At 32.1% G+C, this 23,165-nt stretch overlaps 2 protein-coding genes across 3 annotated transcripts; one reads left to right on the plus strand and one right to left on the minus strand.

The window, feature by feature from the left end:
• The first annotated feature begins 5,464 nt into the window (after positions 1-5,464).
• LOC137829741 (protein NETWORKED 1D-like) lies at positions 5,465-13,457 on the plus strand. Its single transcript, XM_068636627.1, has 6 exons — positions 5,465-5,864; positions 6,035-6,109; positions 6,238-6,316; positions 6,422-6,647; positions 7,319-11,550; positions 12,072-13,457. The coding sequence occupies exons 4-6, from the start codon at positions 6,545-6,547 to the stop codon at positions 13,209-13,211; spliced, it is 5,475 nt and encodes a 1,824-aa protein (XP_068492728.1). The 5' UTR covers positions 5,465-5,864; positions 6,035-6,109; positions 6,238-6,316; positions 6,422-6,544; the 3' UTR covers positions 13,212-13,457.
• A 372-nt stretch (positions 13,458-13,829) lies between these two features.
• On the minus strand, positions 13,830-22,136 carry LOC137829742 (sulfate transporter 3.1-like). 2 transcript variants are annotated; one of them, XR_011084072.1, is made up of 13 exons: positions 21,489-22,071; positions 21,055-21,262; positions 20,228-20,399; positions 20,032-20,097; positions 19,429-19,542; positions 18,721-18,837; positions 16,434-16,560; positions 15,971-16,257; positions 15,676-15,866; positions 15,453-15,538; positions 15,104-15,180; positions 14,713-14,849; positions 13,830-14,272 (listed from the first exon to the last, which is right to left on the minus strand). XR_011084072.1 is itself a non-coding variant. In XM_068636628.1 (12 exons), the coding sequence occupies exons 1-12, from the start codon at positions 21,841-21,843 to the stop codon at positions 14,090-14,092; spliced, it is 1,983 nt and encodes a 660-aa protein (XP_068492729.1). In that variant the 5' UTR covers positions 21,844-22,136; the 3' UTR covers positions 13,830-14,089. The 2 variants fall into 2 exon arrangements, 1 of the variants encoding a protein (XP_068492729.1); XM_068636628.1 differs by lacking the exon at positions 14,713-14,849 and having other exon boundaries at positions 21,489-22,136.
• Positions 22,137-23,165: the final 1,029 nt, after the last annotated feature.

Below are 23,165 nucleotides of genomic sequence, written 5' to 3' on the forward strand. Positions count from 1 at the left end.
TGGAATATGTGCCTATTTATATTATTATCATGGGCCTTCTGTTATTGAGCCGGATTAGGGAGTTGAGTCGTGCTTAGGAATGCATTACCTAGTGTGTGATTGCTGATTATGCTCATTAATCCTGCTTGGGCATAATGGTCTTTATAGTGTCGGTCGGCACGCACCGGGTGCTGAGTCATGGTCTCCATCATTCAAACCCTACCAATACAGAAATATTTGTTGAGATGTTACCCGAGAAAATTCAGGGATTGAAATTGAGTACATGGACTTTTGATGAAAGTTTAAATGTAGGGACTCATGAAGTTTTCGCTTCACCTTTCTTTTTTAAGGGCTATTGAAAATCAACCAAAATATTTTTTTCAAAATTAAGAGTACCAAACTTCACATAACATTTTTTATAATCAAACTTTTTGGCCATAATGTCTGCATATTAACAAAAATTAGTCACATTAAACTACCAAAGTAACATACAAAAAAAATCTAGAAGGATTGCAAATAAAAGGTTATGAGTGAAATAAATTAATAAAGTTTGAATATAAGGGAGGCAAAAAAGTTTAAAATGTTTAGATACAAAATGACAAAACCCTCTAATGCATTATATTGTAATATGTCACATAAAAGAAAGCGACTTTCGCATGTGCATTAGCCACATAATTAAAACCATCAAAATACATACAAAAGCCCAAAAGGATTGCAGAGAAAGGATTGTGAGTGAAGGAAGCTAATGAAGTTTGAATATAAGGGAGACAAAAAGTTTAAAATGTTTCGTACAAAATGGCAAAACCCTCTAATATATCATATTGTAATATGTAAGTTTCTAAACATTAAATACAAAATAGTCAAATAAACTCAACTCTGATAAAAATGATAATGATAGTAAAAAAGTGACAATGGTTTAAAAAATTCAACCTCATAAATAACTATAACTCAAAGAGATAGATAATCCGTTGACATATTAAAACCATTCATCCTACAAATTGGTTCACCTTCTTAACTAAATTTATGAATTTTGAAATTACTAATCTTATTAATTAATCAAATATTAATTAATCAATTATCAATAGTATTTTGATAATTTCTCTCCAATAGTATATTATAATTTCTTATAAGATGATAGCAATCTTATTAATCTTTTATCTAATTTTATTTATTATAGGCTCGTATAGATACATGACAATACCAGTACTTACTCATTATTAAATTATATTTCATATTCTTATATTAAAAGTTTTTACACTGACTTGAATATTAATATTCTGTCACCGATTTTTGACAAATAACTCAATTTGAAAAACTTATAAAACTCAAATTTTAAAATAAATATTTCTATTCACCTAAACCATTTTTTTTTTCTTCTATATCCAGTATTTACTATTGTTGTTTGTAATTCATGTCAAAAACATTCATTAAAAATCTCTAGGCACTCAATAAGTGAACGCAAAAATCTCTAGGTACAACAAAAGCTAATTGTATTATAATGTAGGTTAAAACAAGACTGCTAGGTTGTTGTCATGATACCTGACTTTATATAAATCACTACAATAAAATTATTGAAAAAAACTAATTTAAAAAAAAATAGTTATCATAATAATTAAATTAGAAACAATTTTATAAATTAAAATATTTTTTTTAAATTAGTTTCTATAATTGTTAAATAATTTTTAAATTGATATCTAATTAGCTACCAAAGTTTTAACTACCAATTATTTAGATTCTAAATTTGGTAAAAAAAAAATTAGTAGCTAATTAGATACAAACTATTTAACAATAATAGAAACTAATTTAGAAACCAATTTTTTTTAGTTTCTAATTTTATTTTTTTTAAATTAGTTTTTATTCAATAATTTTCTTGTAATATATAGGTTAAATTTATAAAATTACAAGTTAGATTAATTAAATATAAAATGAGATTTGTATGATTTAATTTTTTAGAAATGTAAAGTGATTAGAAGATGTGTTTGAAAAGATTTTGATTGGTAAAATGAGGAAAGCAAAGTCATATTTTGGTCACGGTCTGAATAGAATTTGAATACAGGAGTTGTGAATAATATGAGGTGTCTCATCTTCCACTAATTTCCAACGAAAAGAACGGGACGTACTTGATTTATAAGCGGAATTTGTTTGGGCGGTGACGGCGTTTTCGCATTACAGTGTACCAACCTTTAAACACAACGACACCGTGTCACATCATTATCCCACTCACCTCTTCCTATCCTCAACTATGTTCCTTCTTTTCTTCACATTCATTTACTATCTTTAATTAATACACTCTCTTATCTTATCTTCTTCTTTCCATCTTTTTTTTTTTCTTACCCTACAATAAATACTTAACGTTTTATTCATGTAGTAATTGGAAAACAAAATAGTTTGTTTATTTAAAATAAAAAATTAGATCAAGTTCTGTCTGTCGGCAGTGCTTTATCGACTTTACATTTTTAATAACTTTTTATTATTTAAAAATAATTTAATTATGTAATTTTTATCTTGGAAATTATTTTTTATAATAAAAACTTTAAATCATGTTTGAGGTGATTTTTTTTATTGACTAACAATGTAAAAAAAATACATTGCCAGCATTGATGAGTCCAGCTGAAAACTTAAGTCCTACTTTTTTTATTAAAACAATTTATGTGAAACACAGAGGAGATAAAATCATTTTTATTAAACCTTTTTATATAAAATAATGTCATTTTTTATCTTATTGTAAATAATAATTTATAAGAAAGAAAATGAATAGCATAATAAGAGACGTTGTTATATATATTGACAAAAACACTGTAAATTTACAAATAAATTATCATAGCATAAACTCGTTTAGTGGTATAGCATTTCAATTTTTTCTTTATATATTTTATTTAAAGTAATTTTGTATCTTTATATGACATTGTTCTTAAAGTTAAAGTTGAGAGTAAAAGAAACATTTTCATTAGAGTTTTAAAAATTGAAGAACTATTAAATATGCTCTCATATGGGAATAATCATAAGGAAGAAGACGATATTTTCTCATAAAATATCCATCAAATGTGAAGAAAAAATATGATTTAAAAGGGGAAAAATTTTCGTCCCAACCAATTAGGGATTCCAATAATAACAAAACTTAAGTTGTTTGTTATAAATAAATAAAAACCAGGTCAATTAAAATCTGAAAATGGAGAAAAGAAAAGAATTAAGATGAACAAAAATAGTTCTTTAAGAAGCACGTGAAGAAGAAGGAGAGACTTTGATAATTCATACTTTGAATAAGAAGAAACTAAGGTGGTTTCAAGTCTCTCTATTTGAACTATTCCACACAATAGTAGAATTCTCATACTTACATTTCTCAAAACATATCAAATCTTTGAAAAACAAAGTTTACCTTTATCTACGTTATTTTACATGAAAGTGTCGATTTGTTAGACGCTTGAAAAAAATGAAAAAAAAAACATCAAAACTTAAACAAATGATACCTCTCAAATTTTGAAGAAAAGGATAAATAAATACTTTTCTTATATTAAAAATAAAGAAGATGAATAAAAGATTGTTAGCAGACGATCATTATTTAAGAATAAAGGATCTACCATCCACAATTGCGAAGGAGAGAATATCCAATATTCTAATACAATTATCTTGAAAACCTTCTAACAAATTTAAATGAGGAGATAAATTTATAATATCATTAAAAATTAAAAATAATCAAGGTAATAATTATAAATAAATATGACATTACACCCTGTATAATATTTTTTTTATAATAATAAGGTTAAAAATATAAAAAATGTTAGTGTTCTATCTATGTGATGATAGCCATTAAACTCAAATAAATGCTATCATCAAAATCATTAATTACTAGCACGATAGAGAAAGGTTTTTCTAAGGATGTTTTCACTCTAATCTCAACATTTCACCAACTAACGTTTTCACTTTTTATATTACAATTTAATTGTTATCATTTCAAGATTTATATCGTTTAAAATTTTTATTATCTAAATTTTAAAATTTTATACATTTTATTTTCCATTAAATTTCTAACACAATAATGACATTTCATGAAAAAGAAAGTAAAGTTAAAACAACTAAGAGCATATTTATTGAAGGAGTCACGTCTTAATTTAATTTTTGTAAGTATCATTATGTCATGTAACATTTAAGACTTTTTTACAATTTTTATTCGAATATAAAAGAATGCAATTGTCTTCTAAAACTCATACTTTTTTTTAATGTATCATTTGAATGGTTGTTGGTAGAAATACATATTTCTAAAATAGAAAAATAATTTAATAATTTTTTATTCTTATTACTTGACATCTTATTTAAGACCTTAAATCTTATTTTTTATGCCATGTGATCATAATCTAATAGAAAATATTTTATAAACCACATGTTTTAATCTTATAACCAACTATATGATGTTCAAGGGAAATATTCTAGTGTTGTAAAAATTATAACTAAAGTGACACCATTTTGATTTAACTTTGTGTATGAGATATTCATTATTCTATTAGAAACTCAATAAATGAATAAAATATGTAACCAATTAAGTTATAAAATTCATAAAATAAAAACAATTAAGTAACAATATACAACTAAACCTAACCAATTATAAGGATAATTGGTGCTTAAAGTGCATGTTAAAGGACAAAACGCCGAAAAGAAAATGTTAGTGAAGTCGTAATCTAGAAATTAGTTATACCGTAATGGCACAATACCCCGTAAAGGTAGGGCAGTGAAGACAAAATAAAAACTTACCTAATTCGTTGAAACCATTAATTCGATATTATTAATATTAATCAATCATCTAACGTCCAATCTGTTTTCATCAATGTGTAAAGAAACGCCTCCCTCGCCATTAACAATTCAGACTTCGGTTTAAATATTAAACTAAACATTTGTTTAGCTTTTAATCGTTCATAAAACTACAAGAAAGAAAATTAAGTAAAATATAAAATTATTTATTTATGATAATGACAAAATTATGTATTCTAAAATGAAGTCATGTGTGTAAGGTAATATAAACTTATTGCCAAAATTAAAATTTCTGTTTACTCAAATAAAGATAAATGAAAGAAATAAGACTTTAAATATGTAAAAATTATAAAGTAAATTAATTAAAGTAGGTGTGTTTTTTTGGTATGAATCATGTCACATTATTATAAGTACATATTAGGGATTAAAATTAAAAAATCAGCAAGTAAAATAATTCATGTCAATTAATGCATGCGTTCGCTGACGTGTATATATATTTTTATATTATCACCTATAGTGAATTATTATTATTATCATAAAATTAATAAATATTAAATTTTATAGTAGTTAACAATATAATACAGTAATAATTTATTAAAATAAAATTTAATAGTTTAATCACTAAAACCTTTTTAATAATGAGTATTTAAATGCATAATTAAAAATGTAAATAATTTGTTCATTTTATGATATATAATAATATAAGAGTTTATAAAGGAAGGATATGATATAAATTTAAATTACGAAAGCAAAATACTTGATGGATTTATTTATTAGTTGTTTTTACTTTTGTTTTGACAATTTGGCATTTCTCTCATCCCTGGAGAGGTCAGAACAGGACAGTATGCCACCAACCCACAAAAGAAAGCTAAAACTGAAAGGTAACACTGCTTAGCACCAGCGACCAGCAGGAGAGAGAGAGAGAGAGAGAAAGACACAAACATAGAGAGAGAAACACTAACACACTGACAACATTGTGTGTTGTGTTTGAGCACAGAACACAGAGATCCAACCAACATGGGGTGACACACACAATCTTTAGCAAATAATTAAAAAAAAAAGCTGACCTGAACTAGTTCATCGCCGCCACAGGAAATCAGAATCTACTACATCAAAGTTTCAATCTTTTAGTGTCATTTTTGGTGAGTAGATTGGTATCACAATTATTCGCTTTTTTGTTTTTCACTCCTTCAAGGATTGATCTTTTTCCCATGCTCCTCACAATTCAATTCAATTCTCCTTTTGAATTGATCTTCAGTTTTTTTTTGTATGCTTTAATTTTAAGTTTAATAATCTGGATTTGATTGATCAGGTAGTTTGGGTTATGTGGGAGCCATCTCACGAATGATCATCATAATTCTTGTTCAAATTTGAACACGGATTCATGGTAATTCATCTTCTGAAGCTTTCAAATATTTCATGTTCTTGTTAATTTGCCAAATTCTGATATATTTTTACTTATATTTTAGTTTTGGATCTTCTGCTGTTTTAATTGGATTCTTGTTGTTTGATCAGGTAGTTTGTGCTTATTCCGGCATGTCAGGAGGTATTTGTTCATTCAATTTTGGAGGTTGATTGAGTTCCAATTGATCAGGTATTTTTGTTGTGTCGAAGATCATTTTTGAAAGAAGGAATAAAGACACGGCTTCGATTTGTCTGTAACTGAACGCCTTTCCTTTGGTTTTGTTTGTTATTCCAGTGAATACACACAAGAAGAAACTGTGTGGACTTCTTTGACTTTGCAGTTGCTTCTTCGAAACTTTGAAGGGTTAAGTTCCTGTAACATCAGAAGACAAAGTGCTGCTGTCCTTTTTCTGGAGCAATGGCGACTTTGTCTCATGCAAACTCTAGGAGAATGTATTCATGGTGGTGGGACAGCCACATAAGCCCCAAAAACTCAAAATGGCTCCAGGAAAATCTGACAGGTATTCCTTTTATCTCTCTTCAGCCTTTGGAAGTAATTATATTAAACATGTTAACTATTGTTGTTCATGACTTGCGACCTTCACTGAGTCATACCATTTGTTGGTTTGTTATATACGGGGAAATATATGTATCTGACGAGTGAAAATGAAATCTATTTCCTCTTTCGTTTCTTTTTCTTTTTGTGAAAATCTCTTTCATTTCTTTTATATCTTACATATTTGTTGAGATTATTATGACAAGAAGGCCTTCAAAATTATAGTCCATGGATGTTTTCTCTGCTAAAAGCTTTATAATGCACTGGCCAATGGAAGTATATTTCATCTTCAGAAATGTCCGTGACAACAACATAATTTGGTTTAAATCTGTTTTCAGTTTCACTTCAAAATTTACTGGCACTTGTGTGATGCACTCAAGTTGAACCTTAAGCATGAAGAGATGTGATTTATTTTATTTCACAAAATATTAGTTCTTCCCTCTGGGGACATGTTACATGTTCTGTATGTACTAGTTTGTTGATTCAAGTCTATTTCCTTTATTATCAATTGGGTCATTTATTTGCTTAATCACTCAAGGAGACGTGACAATATTTATTTTTTCTGTTATCATCCATTTGGTGCTGTCTATTTTAAGCACATTTGAACTTAATACAAGGACATTTCTTCTTGCACAGATATGGATGCCAAGGTGAAGCAAATGATTAAGCTTATTGAAGAAGATGCAGATTCTTTTGCCAGGAGAGCAGAAATGTATTATAAAAAACGGCCAGAGCTTATGAAATTGGTTGAAGAGTTTTACCGGGCATATCGGGCATTGGCCGAGAGATATGATCATGCAACTGGAGTTATCCGCCACGCCCATAGGACCATGACTGAGGCATTTCCTAATCAAGTTCCTATGATGCTGACAGATGATTTACCTACAGTTTCTCCTCTGGAGACAGAGCCACAGACTCCAGAAATGCACCACCCTTCACGTGCGTTTCTTGATCCAGATGAACCACAGAAGGAGGCTTCTGCTCAGTTCCATGTTATAAAAAAAAATGGTGGTTATTCTGGTGAACCTGATTCTTCCTTGAACAAAACAGGTTTGAAACAGCTCAATGATCTCTACATCCCTGGAGAACAGGAAAATCTTACACAGTTTGCAGAAAGGCATGCCAGAAGGGGGCTCAATTTTTTGGAGACACTGGAGAGTATTGAGCTAAACAATGGAAGTAACATTACTAGGTCTCATGTCTCATCTGAGTCTGAACGTGTGACAAAAGCTGAGACAGAAATTTTGGCCTTGAAGAAAGCCATTGCCAAATTAGAAGATGAAAAGGAAGCTGGTTTGCTTCAGTATCAACAGTGTTTAGAGAAGTTGTCTAGTCTCCAGTTAGAAGTGTCTAGTGCACAAGAGAATTCTCAAGCACTTGATGAGAGAGCAAGTAAAGCTGAAGCTGAAGTTCAAGCCTTGAAGGAAACCCAAATTAAATTACAGGCTGGAAGTGAAGATAGTCTTCTTCAGTATCGGGAGTGCTTGGAAAAAATAGCAAAGCTAGAGGAATGTATTTCTTTTACGCAGACAGAAGCAGGAGAACATAATGAAAGAGCTACCAGAGCAGAAAATGAAGCCGAGTCCCTAAAGCAGGACCTTGCTAGAGTAGAAGCTGAAAAGGAAGCTATCATTGTTCAATATAAACAGTGCTCGGAGTCATTATCAAAATTGGAGGAGAGATTAGAAGAAGCCAAGGAAAATGCAAGAATGGCTAAGGAGCAAGCCAATATAGCTGAAAATGAAATTGGGGCTTTGAAACTAGAAGTTACTAAACTTAATGAAGAAAAGGAAGAAACTGCTTTCCGATATCAGCAATGCTTGGAGATAATTTCCGGTCTGGAATATAAACTCTCTTGTGCTGAAGAGGAGGTGCGTAGGCTAAATTCCAAGATAGATGATGGGGTTGAAAAATTACAGAGTTCTGAACAGAAGTGTCTTCTCTTGGAGACATCAAATCACACTCTGCAGTCTGAGTTACAATCTTTGGCGCAGCAAATGGGGTCTCAAAGTGAAGAACTTACTGAGAAGCAGAAGGAATTGAGTCGACTTTGGGGTTGCATACAGGAGGAGAGATTGCGCTTCATTGAGGCTGAAACTGCTTTCCAAACTCTTCAGCAGTTACATTCTCAATCTCAGGAAGAGCTTAGATCTCTTGCCGCTGAATTTCACAGTAAAGTGGATATACTGGGGTACGTTGAGTCACGTAAGCAGGCTTTAGAGGATGAAATACACAGAGTCAGTGAGGAAAACAAAATTCTAAATGAGGTCAAAATTTCTTCATCTTTGTCAATAACAAATTTGCAGGATGAGATTCTGAATTTGAGGGAGACAATAGAGAAACTTGAACGGGAGGTGGAGCTACGAATTGATGAAAGAAATGCTCTTCAGCAAGAAATTTACTGTCTTAAAGAGGAGCTTAATGATTTGAATAAAAAACATGAAGCCATGATGGAGGAGGTGAGGTCAACTGACTTAGATCCACAGTGCTTTGGACCATCTGTGAAAAAATTACAAGATGAAAACTTAAAGCTGAAGGAAACATGTGAGGCTGACAAAGGAGAGAAAGAAGCTCTGTTGGTAAAATTGGAAACCATGGAGAAACTTCTGGAGAAAAATACTGTCTTGGAAAATTCCCTTTCAGATTTAAATGCTGAGCTGGATAGTGTCAGAGGAAAGGTAAAAGTGCTGGAAGAAACATGTCAGTCTCTACTAGTAGAGAAATCCAATCTTGCTACTGAGAAGGCCAGCTTGTCTTCTCAGTTACAATCCACAACTGAAAAGCTTGAGAAGCTCTCAGAAAAGAGCAACCTATTGGAAAATTCATTATTTGATGTGAATGCTGAACTTGAAGGGTTAAGGATGAAGTCCAGGTTATTAGAAGATACATGCCAGTCACTTGACCATGAGAAGTCCAGTATCTTTGAAGAGAAAGAAACCTTAGTTTCACAGATGAACATAACTCATCAAACACTGAAAGATCTTGAGAAACTGCACAGTGAATTGGAGTCAAAGCATTTGGAACTAAAAGGAGAAAGGGAGTCTGCACTTCAAAAGGTAGAAGAGCTTCTAGTTTCCCTATATTCAGAGAGGGAAGAGCATTCCAGAGTTTTGAAATTAAATGAAGATGAATTGGCTGAGAAGGAATTACAAATTCATATTCTACAAGAAGATGCCAATTGCAAGAAAACGGAGTACGAGGAGGAATTGGACAGAGCTATACATGCTCAAATTGAAATTTTCATCTTGCAGCAATGTATTGACGATCTGGAAAAAAAAAACTTCTCCAATCTGGTTGAGTGTCAGAGACTTTTGGAGGCTTCCAAAATGTCGGACAGAAAGATATCTAAATTGGAGACTGAAAATGTTCAAAAGCAGGTTGATGTGAATTCTCTGTCTGAGAAAATTAAAATACTAAGGATTGGGTTGATTCAGGTGTTAAAGACTCTTGAAAATAACAGTGGGCATTTCTGTGAAGATATGCTTGAAGAAGACCAAATGCTTCTGAACCATACATATGAAAAACTTCAGGAGAGCCAGAAATCTTTTGACACAATTTTCAATGAAGGCCAAAAAATGGCCATTGAGAATTCAATTCTGGTTACATTCCTTGAGCAGTTGAAACTAAAGGTAGAAAGTCTTGTGATACAAAGAGATGCCCTTGATGAGCAGTTCAGTATCCAGTCTCAGCAGTTCTTGGCATTGCAAATAGAGGTCCAAAAGATACTGGAGAATAACCAAGAGTTGAAGTCGACAATAAGCAAAGGAGAAGAGAGAATGGAAGTAATGACAACTGAAATAAGCAACCTACAGAAGAAGCTCTCAGACATAGAAAAGAATCACAACAGTTTACAGGAGGATAGTTGCAAAATATTGGAAGAGAAGAAGTCCTTGATGAGAAGTTTTATGGATCTGGGTGAAGTGAAAAGTAAATTGGAAGAAGAAATATGTTTCATGATCCATGAGACAATAACTCAGTCTAATATTTCCTTGATTTACGAAAATGTTATCTTTGAAAAGCTCCTGGAACTTAAAGAGCTAGGTGAGGATCTTGATAACCATTGTTCAGCAAATAATGACCTCGAGGAGAGATTAAAAGTTGTGGTGGGAAAGTTAGAGAATGCAGAAATGGAAAATTCACATCTTAAAGAGTCATTTGTAAAGTCAAATGTTGAACTGCATGTAGTTGAATCTCTCAATGATGAATTAAGTTGTCAGATTAGGGATGAAAGGGAAATGTTAAATCAAAAGGAAAATGAGCTTTTGGAAGCAGCTGAGATGTTTCATGTTTTACATTCTGAGAAAACAGAATTGCAAAGAATGGTGGAAGATCTGAAGATTAAGTATGATGAAGCAAGGGTGATGCTCGAAGAACAGGCTAATAAAATTTTGAAATTGTCCTCAGACAAGGACCATCAAAATGAAGAATTAATAGGCTTGTGTGAAGTTAACCAGAAGTTGGAGTCTGAAATGGGGTACCTACGTCAAGAGCTTGGACAAACTAAACTGAGGGAAAAGAAGCTAGGTTATGAAGTACTTAAGGGAACGAATGAGATTGAACAATGGGAAACTCAGGCTTCAACACTCTTTGCTGAGCTGCAAATTTCTGCTGTCAATGGAGCATTATTGGAAGGAAAGGTCTCCGAGCTAGCTGATGCTTGTAAGAATCTTGAACTCAGAAACTACTCCAAAGACATAGAGAGTGAGCGTCTGAAAGAAAGAGTTAGCAAGCTGGAAATTGAAAATGGAAGACTATCCGGTCAATTAGCTGCATATGTCCCTGCTGCCAGTGCTTTGAATGATTCTATAACAACTCTGGAGATGCAGACTCTTGCACATGCAAAACCTGATGACCGTGAAGAAACAAAGGTATTAAAATATCATTTTTAGAATTTGGTCGCAACATTAGCTTGTCTGGGTGATTCCCTTGGACCATAATTTGACAGTTTTGGGGTGGGTGGATTAGATACTCATTCTTGTTTCACTCATATGAGCTTTGAGGCACTGTGGTGGACTGTTGAGCTAAATTCCAATTTTCAACCCAACCATGAAGTATCGTTTTATTTACTTTGGATGCACAAATATGACTTTGTAAAAACCTTTGTCTCATGAAATTGGGCTGGAATGGCGTCTGATTTTGCAACTACTTTTTAAATCTATTAATTAAAATAAACTAGTCTTTTTTTTTCATAAATTAGTTATTCAATAATTTGCTTTATAGCATTAAATGCTAGAGAACTTTGTAGATATATAAACAGCTTTTTTTGTGTCAGATATTGCTTTTGCTTGGTGATCTCGTAATCATGTGAAATGAATTTCTTCTCAACTTGTAACCAACTATCATTGCCTCTCTTTAATTCATATAATTTGATAATAATCACCATTTTCAGGTTAAAATATTGGTCAGTAAGGGATTCACTGAAAACGGTCAACAAACACATGAAGACAAGACTGTTAAGGCACCAGATGCACTCCCTGCCTTCCAAGACATGCAGAGAAGAATCAATGCTATTGCAATGTTAGTAAAGCAGTTAAATGAAAGTTTCAAACTCAAGAATGAAACGAGAGAGATTCAAGAGTTAAAATCTGGAATTACCCGGCATGAAGAGAATATTCAAGCAAGCAAGCATGTTACTCAAGACCAAGGAAAGTCAGATATCCAAGTTACCGAGATTGAAGTTTTGCCAAAAGACATCATGCTAGATCAAATATCTGAATGTTCATCGTATGGGATAAGTAGGAGGAGAGAAATTCTTGAGGCTGATGATCAGATGCTTGAGATGTGGGAAACAGAAGATAAGGATGGCCCTATTGGAAAGCAAGTTGAAAAGACACAAAGGATGGCTTCTTCTGAAGCTGCCGGCAATCATCAAAGAGGAACAACCAAGGAACCAAAAAATAAATATCCTTCAAAAGATTCCTTGGTGGAAAAAGAGTTGAGTGTAGACAAGTTAGAGATCTCAAGAAGATTGACACAGCACCGGGAAGAAGGGAACCAAACGAAGACTTTAGAGAGACTTGATTCTGATGCACAGAAGTTGACAAACCTTCAAATCACCATACAAGATTTGATGAAGAAGGTAGATGTTAATGAGAAGAACACAAAGGGAAAAGGCGTTGAGTTTGATGAGGCGAAAGGGCAGCTTGAAGCATCCCAGGAGACCATCACAAAGTTGTTTGACGCCAACCGGAAGTTGATGAAGAATGTGGAAGAGGGTACCTTGTCTTCTGCCGGGAAGAGTGGAGGAGAGTCAGATGAAAGTGGAAGTGTGAGCAGAAGGAGAGTCTCAGACCAGGCTCAGAGAGAATCAGAAAAGATAGGACAACTGCATTTGGAGGTGCAAAGACTGCAGTTTCTACTGCTGAAACTGGGTGATGGAAAAGAAAGCAAAGAGAAAACAAAAACGACTGATCGAAGTCCAAGAGTGCTTTTGCGAGATTATCTCTATGGTGGGACGAGAAGCAACAACCAAAAGAAGAAAAAGCTACCTTTTTGTTCATGTGTGCGACCTCCCACCAAGGGAGATTGATTGTTACCATATAGTTTTAAGTGAGACGTTAGCTTTCTTGTTTGTAAAATTTTCTCTCTAAAGATGCATTAAGACCCTCCTACATATTTTGATCGTTGTACATGTTGTGCCTCATTTACTCATAAGAAGAGGCCAAGGCTAGGACGGAATTTACACAATTTTTCTCTGTAATATGAAATTCTGAATAATCACCTCCTTTTTTCTACCTGGTTTAGATGAGAAATGAAATGAGTGTTTATTGTTTTACCCATTTCCGTGTTAACATTGTCCTGCAAGAGACCATTCCTTAATACAACAAACAATTGGCTTTGAACTAAAAGTCTCACTTATCCTCTAGTGTTGTTATACGCATCACATATTCTTCAAGTCATCAAGATCAAAAATTTTCAATAAATACTTTTGAAGAGAAGTTAAAAATCAAATTTAAACTTTTTTATTCCAAGTTAAATAAATTTCTTACTTTTTCTTCTAGAAATGATTATGAAAAAGTTTTCGTGAATTGCATCGTATAGTCGCATGTAACCTATTAGTAAAACTTGTTTCTGTTTGTAATGATTTAAGGTAAAGAACTCATGATGATCAGGAATCCGATTGATTGGTTGTTCTAGTTCTAAGACGTTTCAAAAGGACTTTTCAATTCTCATGACAATTACTTTACATATTTGAATAGATTATAAATCATGATACATATTATTAAACAGCCTACGTAGGAGATTTTCTTCTAACTAAGGATAAGACTCGTGCATCTTTCATTTTCCTATCCTTCTAAAACTCCCGCAGCATGATTTGGAAATTCTCATGCCACATATTAGAGTGGTAACATAACTGAGACGAAAATTAATGAGCTTTTGAGACTATTCTTTGGCTTATGCTCACAGTTAAACATTGTTCCAACCCTCTGATTCATCTTTCTTCAGATTCGTTCTTGTACGGAGATTGAAGTTACATGCTCCAACGGCCTCTTCAACAGTAAGATAGATCCATCTCTCCCCTAAATGATTTTGGAACTTCGATTTGTTCAGTTTCTTCATCACCTCGCTTCCAGGATTGACCAAAACAAGCTGCATGCATAGGAATGGAACATCAGAGAAAAAAATATATAATATCAAGCATACTAAAATTGAACATGTATAAGAAAATCTTGGTTCCTGAATCATAATTAGCAGATACGGGGAGGGTAGATCAACGGCTCATGAAGTGGTATCCCTCAAAGGAAAAAAATATACTCCAGAGAAAGTTTGATGGAGAGTATTACTTTCACAAGTGTTTTATTTTAGTCACTTCTTGGATCTCATTGTATGCCATATACAACTATTTACTTGTACATGTCAATAGTTTTTGTGGTGACAGGTGTTGGTGTTGAATTTCATGTTACCAGAACATAACCATTTTGTTTGGTGGAGGCACTCAGGGAAAGTCTAGTGGAAATTGGATCTATGTAATGTTGTTGGAGGGTTGGGTGTTACAAGAACTAATACGGAAAATAACAGCTAGTGCTTACATTATGGATCGTGTTGGTGTTTGACCATTAATGCTCAGTAATCAATAATTTAGTTGTTTATCTTGCAGCTGAGTTCATCAAGGCCACCTTATACCAGCGCCAATTTTATCGGTGGTGAAGAGTGTGCTTCTCAAATTCTTCATGTTGAATTAAACAAAAACTATTAGCTTCTTTTGGGGTTAGAGGAATGAATAATGCAGGGGGTCTGCATACTGCATTAGAGGGTTAATGCAGGCCAATTATGCGGAGCTGTTAAATTTAGTTTACTGCGTTGGAACCACATTTGTGTAAAAGGATGGTACCCCTTATACCATTTATAATAATATAAGTATATATAATTTCTTTGCTTATAAAAAAAATAATTGGCAGATAACACGAAAGAGAGAATTACTTGAAGTTCTCTTCTCTCAGTAATCTTCTTGACCTCTTCAAGCATACTTATTCCACTTGTATCAATGTTTCCAACACCTGCCAATAAAATTACACTGCGAGTTAGGCTGAAAATTCTAAAACAAAGTGTTAACACCTTTTTTATCAGTATTACGATTAAATTCACAACATCACAAATGTGACTCATTTAATACGAAGCAAGACATAAAAATTTTGTAATTCTAACAAGTTTTACCAATAATAGATATTGAAATCAAAACATCGTGTTAGAGATTTTATGTGGTCAACGTTTTTCCTCTGCTAAAATTAATCAAATGTGAGCTACCATATATTTCAGGTCCATCACTCACCACTCATATTCATTATAACATACTGCAAACTTGTCTCTCCAGTAGCTTTGATTCTGTTTTCCTCTTCATCAATCCACCTTGTGATCCTATGCACACAACAAAGTTTTGTGGTAAGAGTTTACTTCTGTTGAATGTATTTTCTTCATTCTTAATAACTTCTATTACATTGGCATATTTTTTGTGCATGCGAGAGAAACACTCCAAATTTGCAGGTAGAGATTACCTTTCTCTTAAATAGCTTGCATTGGCAAAGTAAATTGGTGCATCAATGTCTAGGATTAGGATTCCAGGAACATGTTTTGCATTTGGATATTGCTCAACATTTCTGTATATCCCAGAATTTGGAATGTTTCCCAAAACGAATGTCCTTGGCCTTGCAATGAATAGAAGTACTCGAAGTACAGATATTGCAACCTGAAAATATATACATCCACATGAAACCGCATATTAAGTTGATAAATCTTTATGTTAACCCCGGAATGTGTAACACACAGTGTAAGGAGTTCACTGAAACATACAGCTATGACTAAGCCGATTTCAACACTGCCAAAGACCACGCCAATGTATGCACTCATGCACACAACAAAGTCAAATTTGTCAATCTTCCACAGATGGATGGCTGCTTGATAATCTATGAGGCCAAGCATTGCAGACACAATAATGGCTGATAGCACCACCAGGGGAGTGTAATGGAACAAGGGTGTTAGGAATAGCAATGTCAACATGACTGCAATTGACATTATAATGTTGGATGCTGCTGTCTTGCATCCAGCATTATAGTTCACAGCTGAGCGTGAAAACGGCCCTGAAACAATTCCATTTTTTTTAACCACATAAGTCAGCAATTGATGCAGAAAAGCAATAATTCATTGATTGTTCTTAGTTGTGGGAGAAGAGAAAAGAAGCCTGAGAGTTCATGAAACAAGACTAAACAAGAATTCCTTTTGACACTTGGGTGTGGCAAACAGTTAAAATATTTACCTGTTGTGATGTAGCAAGAGGTGAAAGAACCAATTATGTTCATGGTCCCAATAGCTATCATCTCTTTGTTGCCATCAGTATTGTAATTTTTATACATTGCAAAGCTCCTTCCCACTGCTATTCCTTCCTGAACATTATATCATCAAACTCAACTTCAAGATCTTGCTGAAGTCTAAACTAACAAAATAGCAGCTGTAGGATTTTGGGTTGGATTACTGCATTCATTTCCTTTCAATGGGTAAATGGAATATGATAGTGTGACTTTCAATGGGTAAATGGAAAATGATACTGTGAAAACTCAAAGAGTTGTATATAACCTGATGTGATAGATTTAAAAATAAATATATATATTAAAGGGTAAATTTATAATTAAATAATATAAAAAAGTATTAAAATAGTAGTATTGAGAGTTGTAATGTGATTGTATAAAAAAATGTGGTTGTCCATATATCATTACTCATGGGTAAATTGATAAAGTAGGAATCCGGATATATAAGTTAATGTCCAATTAGATGTGTTTTTCCATAAAGACTTCTGACAGAAAAATATAAAAATGTCTTTTTTTATAAATTAAAGTTAACCAATGTACAAATAAAAATAAAAAAATTTGGAGAAGTTATGAGAAAATTTCACGTGTTAATTTATTCTTAAGTTTAAAAGTAAAAAAAAAAATGAAAGAGTTTTTACAAATTAATTTATACCTAAACTAATTTTAACTTAATTATTTTTCTATTTTTCTCCTTTAGAATTTCTGTATGAAAAATTCTTCCAAAAGTCTCAAATGATTAAAATATAAGGTGAATGTAAATAATAATAGTTGGAATAAGCTTATAACATTTGAACCTCCACCATATCAATTTCAACCTCCTGTGCACCTTATTATTTTTCAAATTTTCTAAAATTATACTCTATTCCAGATTTAAAAATTCAAAATTCAAAAAAATACTATTTAAAAATCAAAATTTCCTTTTTTCGAAAAGGAAAATCAAAATATAAATAATACATTCTAGAAAAGAAAATTCAAAACACAATCTGAAAATACATTCTAAAAAAAATTAAAATTCAGAAATGTGTTATGGAAATCCAAATCCAAAAATGTATTTAAAAAAAATTTCAAAAATATTTTTTTATCCACACCCTTCTTTCTTCTTTAAGTCATTTTCATTATCTCACATAGATATCTTTGTCATTTTGATGACAATTGAAATTGATTGGTGAAGGTAGAATTTACCTTTAGATTTATATCAAACTCTAGGGCGGAGTTTTAAGATCTAACTGGGTTGGGTGGAATTTAAGGGAAAAAAAGTCCAGATCAATATAAAAATTTAATCAATTTGGGTTCTGTAATTTTTAGGCACTTCATCACATTTAGATATTATGTTTCTAAAATTCTATTTTTAAAAAAGACACGTAAAAGGTAAATTCTTCCTACACCCAACATTTGTTAACATGCACCCTACACATTTTTAAATTTCTAAAAATGTTTTTCATTCTGAAAATCCAAAATTGAAAAAAAAAATGTTTGGGAAAATAAATCTAGAATAGATCATGTGTTCTAGAAATTGAAATCTAGAATAGAATTCAAAAATTAAAATTTCATTATGGAAGTAATTTTGAAAAAAAAAATTGAAAACATATTCTGAAAAAAATGGTCTGAAATGTATTTTCATCCGTACCCATTTTTATTTAAGAAAATTTTTATTATTTCACATGAAAATCGGATACATGTAAAAATTTGATAAGCTTGCTGGAAGTAATTTTCCACATAAAATTATTTGAAAATAAATAAGTTATTTACCAAGTTATGTGGAATGGTTCAATTCAATAGGATTCCAACCCCACCTAAACTTTGATATAAGGCAGTATAATAGCCACAAGGAAATGCAATATGTATAAATTTTCACTGTATGCTGATTTCCTTACATTTTGAAACTGTGTTCTATTTGTAGAAATAAAATAGATGAATATCTCACTTGCATGTTGCATTGCTCTAAGACAACTAACGTGACTTTTTCTATCCAGCGTTCTTTTTTCATTTTAACCAAGACACAATCATATTTGAGTGTCCAATTCACAGTCAAATTAAGGAGGACCATATCAGAAGCTAAAAGCAAAAATGTCACTAACGATAGTGCTATTGCTTTCTCTTTATTAATCTGGAAAAGTGTGACCTTTTAGAGTTGTGTTTTGTCTTTTCTTATGTTCATTGGGCATTTTGGATTTGCGTGGATGAAAGGCATATTAGGAATGCATTCCGACAAAGTAATTGAGTTTGAGAGGTACTCACTGCTAGTGATATGATGCCAACCACAATGCCAGTTTTGACAGCTGTGGTTATATAAGGTGACACAAATACCAGCTTTGTGACTGATGGTGGATTTAAACCCTTCTTCAATTCTCCTATCTGAATCCATGTTCATAATTCACAAACAACATTACTACATCACATTTTTATCCTTCTCTAGTCAGCAAGATCAGAAAAAATCAACACATGTTTCATCAATAATACTAACAGTAACTTTCTAAAAGATATATTAGGTAATATACATTATCCACATACATAAAAACAAGATTTTATAACTGTGTTATCTGTGAATGCATCTGACAAACATAAACAGTGTTAACTTTGTACTCTTGCTTATAAACGATTCCTCCCTCTGACCCCAACAGGGAGGGAGAGAAAGTTCATTATTATTAATGGTATATGTAGGACCCAGTGCCACTCAACAGTGTTTGGTTGTTAAAGAAAAAAGTCTGCAAATTATGTTTTATCCACAAAAATATATTTGATCCAATCATGATAAGATTGTGCTAGAAAGATGTTCTTTTTTTATCCTAAAGAAAATCTGAATAATCATAAATAATTTTAATCAATCAAACCATTTCTACTCTTTTATCAGTAGTTTTGGAAAAATAATATTACTTTTTAACAGCAAAAAAATTAGCTTGTAATGATTATTTTTTACATGAAAGATAAGATGAAAATAATACTTACCACTTCAACTCCATGCTTCTCGGCATGAGTGAAATAAACCAACAGACTTCCCAATATAACCGATGTTAATGGCGCCATTGCTGACACCCAAAAAAACCTTGGTTGTTTTTTGCTCTGCATGACATCACTAATTGTAATGAGTATCCATTCTTTTATTAACTGATAAAACCTAACCACACCTTTTCTGCTATCATCATCAATTACTTGCTAAAGACTTCAATTAATTTAAGTAAATGAAATCTAAACATCAATTTATATTTTTACCATACGGTGTCTTTGTTGTTGAGAAAATTTTCTGGTTTGTATTGAGTCAAAAGAAAATGAGGTAGCTGGGTTAGGATTGAAGATAGGTCTCAGTCAAAATATTCATTAAGCTGGTTTTGAAATAACTGCCATAAAAGCAAAGAAAATAAGTGATAGAAATGGACATATGAACTCTCTTTTTCTTTGTTCAGATAGTATTACAACCTTTGCTTGAGAAAGAGAATAAAAGATACCCAACATGAGTCACATAAATTGTTTGTTAAGTTAGTAAACAACTTCATATTATTGGATAATATATTAGATATTTTGTGCAAAAGAATATGGATTAGGTATACTTACGAAGTATCTAGTGATCAGGAGAAAGAAAAGGAAGACAAATCCTAACACAGAACTTTCCCACCTCCACTGCAATAAGAAAAAAAAACTTACATTTAATTTGAGTTGGGTCAAGAAATAATTGCGTGAAAGAAATATAAATGAAGTTTTGACATGCAGTAGGTAAGGTAGTTATTGAGTGTGTTTAAGAATTGTTTACCTGGTGAATTTGGGTGAAAACAGAGCGCATCACTGATATGATATCAGCTCCATGGGTGAAATGCACAAGGCCAAGAATCGATTTTAGTTGCTGCAGACAAACCACTGTAGCTGCTCCTCCCATGAACCCTACTATGGTTGCATGTGACAAAAAATCAACTATCAACCCCAACCTGCAATCATCATGCATGTGTTGAGCTTATTAATTATAACATAAATATCTGAAAAAAGTAATATTCTATGTATTGATTAATATTATTATAGTAAATTGTATAAATTTAGTTTGTTGCTATGTACTCAGTAACAAGTAATAAGTCTAATTTTTTTTATGAGTAGACTCCTTAACTTGATATAAAAGTAGATAACATGCTATAATTTCAATGATAATATATTTATATTATAGATAATATATAATTATTCTCATTTATACTTCTAAGTTTAATAGTTATTATTGATAATAACAGAAAGAAAGTGTATCATTTTTTTTATCAGCATATGGTCCAAGATTGTGTACTGAGAATAACAAATGGTGTCCAAAGAGATCTAAGAAGAAAAAGTAGATATGTATAAATGTACTTATAGTTTCTATCATATAATATTATGGTATTGTTATGATTTGTATTCTATCTTTTTATTTATATTTTGTATTAATGAAAACAAAAACATATGGGTTAAGGGCAGGTGATAGATACACTTTAAATATTTTTATTTATTAAAAATAAATATATAATAATAAAAAAATTTGTTATTTAATATTTGAAAAGGTGATTAACATTAAATTTGAGTTTGAAAGAGTATATTAATGTGATTGATTAATTAAGATTGTACCTAAAGAAACCCAAAGCAGCCTGAAAAATTCCAGCAAATAATGTAGCAGTGAAGGCAAGGTGTAAGTAAAGTGTGGGATCTTCATTGGGATTAACCTCATCACTCAACATAGAACCCATCAGAAGAGATCCAACCGCCACAGTCCCCACCGCCAAATCCCTTGAGCTTCCCATCATGGCATAAATCAAGGGTGGTATAAAGCTTGAATCTGCACAGACACACACAAGACTATAATTATTTTACAAATACCATCAACAATGTTTTCTCAGTATTGAAATATTAAAATTTATAAAAGTACTATATTGATTAAATAAGAGTGTTTTAGTTTATAATAAGTATATGTGCAGTTATAGGTTTGAAAATGTAAGTTGGAGAAAATTGCAGAAACAGAATGAATATTTGAGATGGTGTAATGAAGAGAATGAAACACAGACATAGTCCGAGGATTGGAGGGAGGTTGGCAAGCTTGGCATAGCTGATGCCTTGAGGAATGGCCAAGCTAGCTATGGTGATACCAGCTATGAGGTCAGCTTTGAAGAAGTGGAAGGTGTATTTGGGTGCCCATTGGAAGATGGGGAAGAAATACTGAATAGCAAGCATGAACTTTTTGGAGGGTGGCTTGTTTTTGAACTGTCTCAAAGGGTCATCTGGGAAGAAAGTCTCCTTCAAGGAGAACTTTAGATACTTCAAAAATGGTTGAGGTGTTGGAACTTCTACATGATGCTTCTGCTGTGGCACACTCTCAGCTTCATTCATCTCCAGAGGGTACTCATGATCTACACTACCCATGATAATATTGTAGCAAATTTATGTTTTGGTGAGAAAGGGGTGTGAGAGAGTGGTGAATGAGATGGGTTTATATAATGGGGTGTGTGAAGAATTGGGCATGATGTATGAGGTGAATTTGTGTATGTGTGGGCAAGGATTGTTGAGAGGGTTGTAGTGCCATATATGGACCACAAATGAAGACAAAGGGTCATAGGGGAGGAAGCCAAACGTAGTCTTATGTTCTGAAAATGGAAGTGAAAAGTCTGGACCTGCCCACCTTGTACCAATTTAATTTTGCTCTTGTTATGAAAATTATGTAAAGTTTATTGGTATATAGGTACGATATATGTGTGGTGCCAAACAGGGTGTAAGCAAAATGAAGGAGGGTTACGCAACTTCTTTGTTCCTGAGTCCTTAAAGTATTTGGTGTTTCACTCATCAGCTTATGACCACCATTGCAATCATTGAACCTTTCATCTAATTCAGAGTGACGTGTCTTCCCTTGGCATCAGCTGGGTGGATTTGTCAGATTCACTTCTCACTCTTTTTTTTTTCTTTTATGTCAATAAAATCTAATATATATAAAGTTAACCAATTAATTAATTGAATTATGTTAACTAAGGAAAGCACATTGTATGGGCATTTCTGTTCATTTTTTATAATAATAATAAAAATTATTATAATGAATTTGATCAAAATATGATTAAAGCCATGTCAAACAATTATAAAAATGTTTTTTACTAATTTAAAAAAAAATATGAACTTATTTCATCTAAAGATAGACAATGCTGATAAGTTATACCTTATAATAAAACACTGTTGACATAATTGGAAGAAGAAAAAATCTCGGAATCATACCTACCGATCCTCAAGATTTTTAGTGAGAGGATCAAAAGTTGAAGTTTCAGGAAACAGATGCATTGTACATGGTGTGTTTGTGCATCAGTGATTAATTTAATTTAATTAAAATTACACAATTCTTTCTTTTCTTGAGAGTTCAGCATATAAATAATGGCACATACATCTATTATTGGTATTAGTGGTTGTGTTTAATTTTAAAAACACATGTGAAAAATTAAGTTAATTTTAACACGACACACATATTTGATGTCAAGCAACAAGAACTCAAGTCTGTTGTTCAACAGAAGGAAAACCAAAATGGAATAAAAGGGTAAAAAATAAATTCAAAATTTAAGAGAAAAAATATACAATTTTTGAAATTTAAGGATATAATTTACAAAAATTATGAAACCACCACAAATCTAACAATAATACACGTGAACACAAAGGGAAATGGGGAGGGTGAAAAAAAGGAGTAGACAGTCCAATAATCAAAATAATAA

Source organism: Phaseolus vulgaris, chromosome 7 (genome assembly GCF_000499845.2).
Source record: "Phaseolus vulgaris cultivar G19833 chromosome 7, P. vulgaris v2.0, whole genome shotgun sequence".
Classification (NCBI taxonomy): Eukaryota; Viridiplantae; Streptophyta; class Magnoliopsida; order Fabales; family Fabaceae; genus Phaseolus; species Phaseolus vulgaris.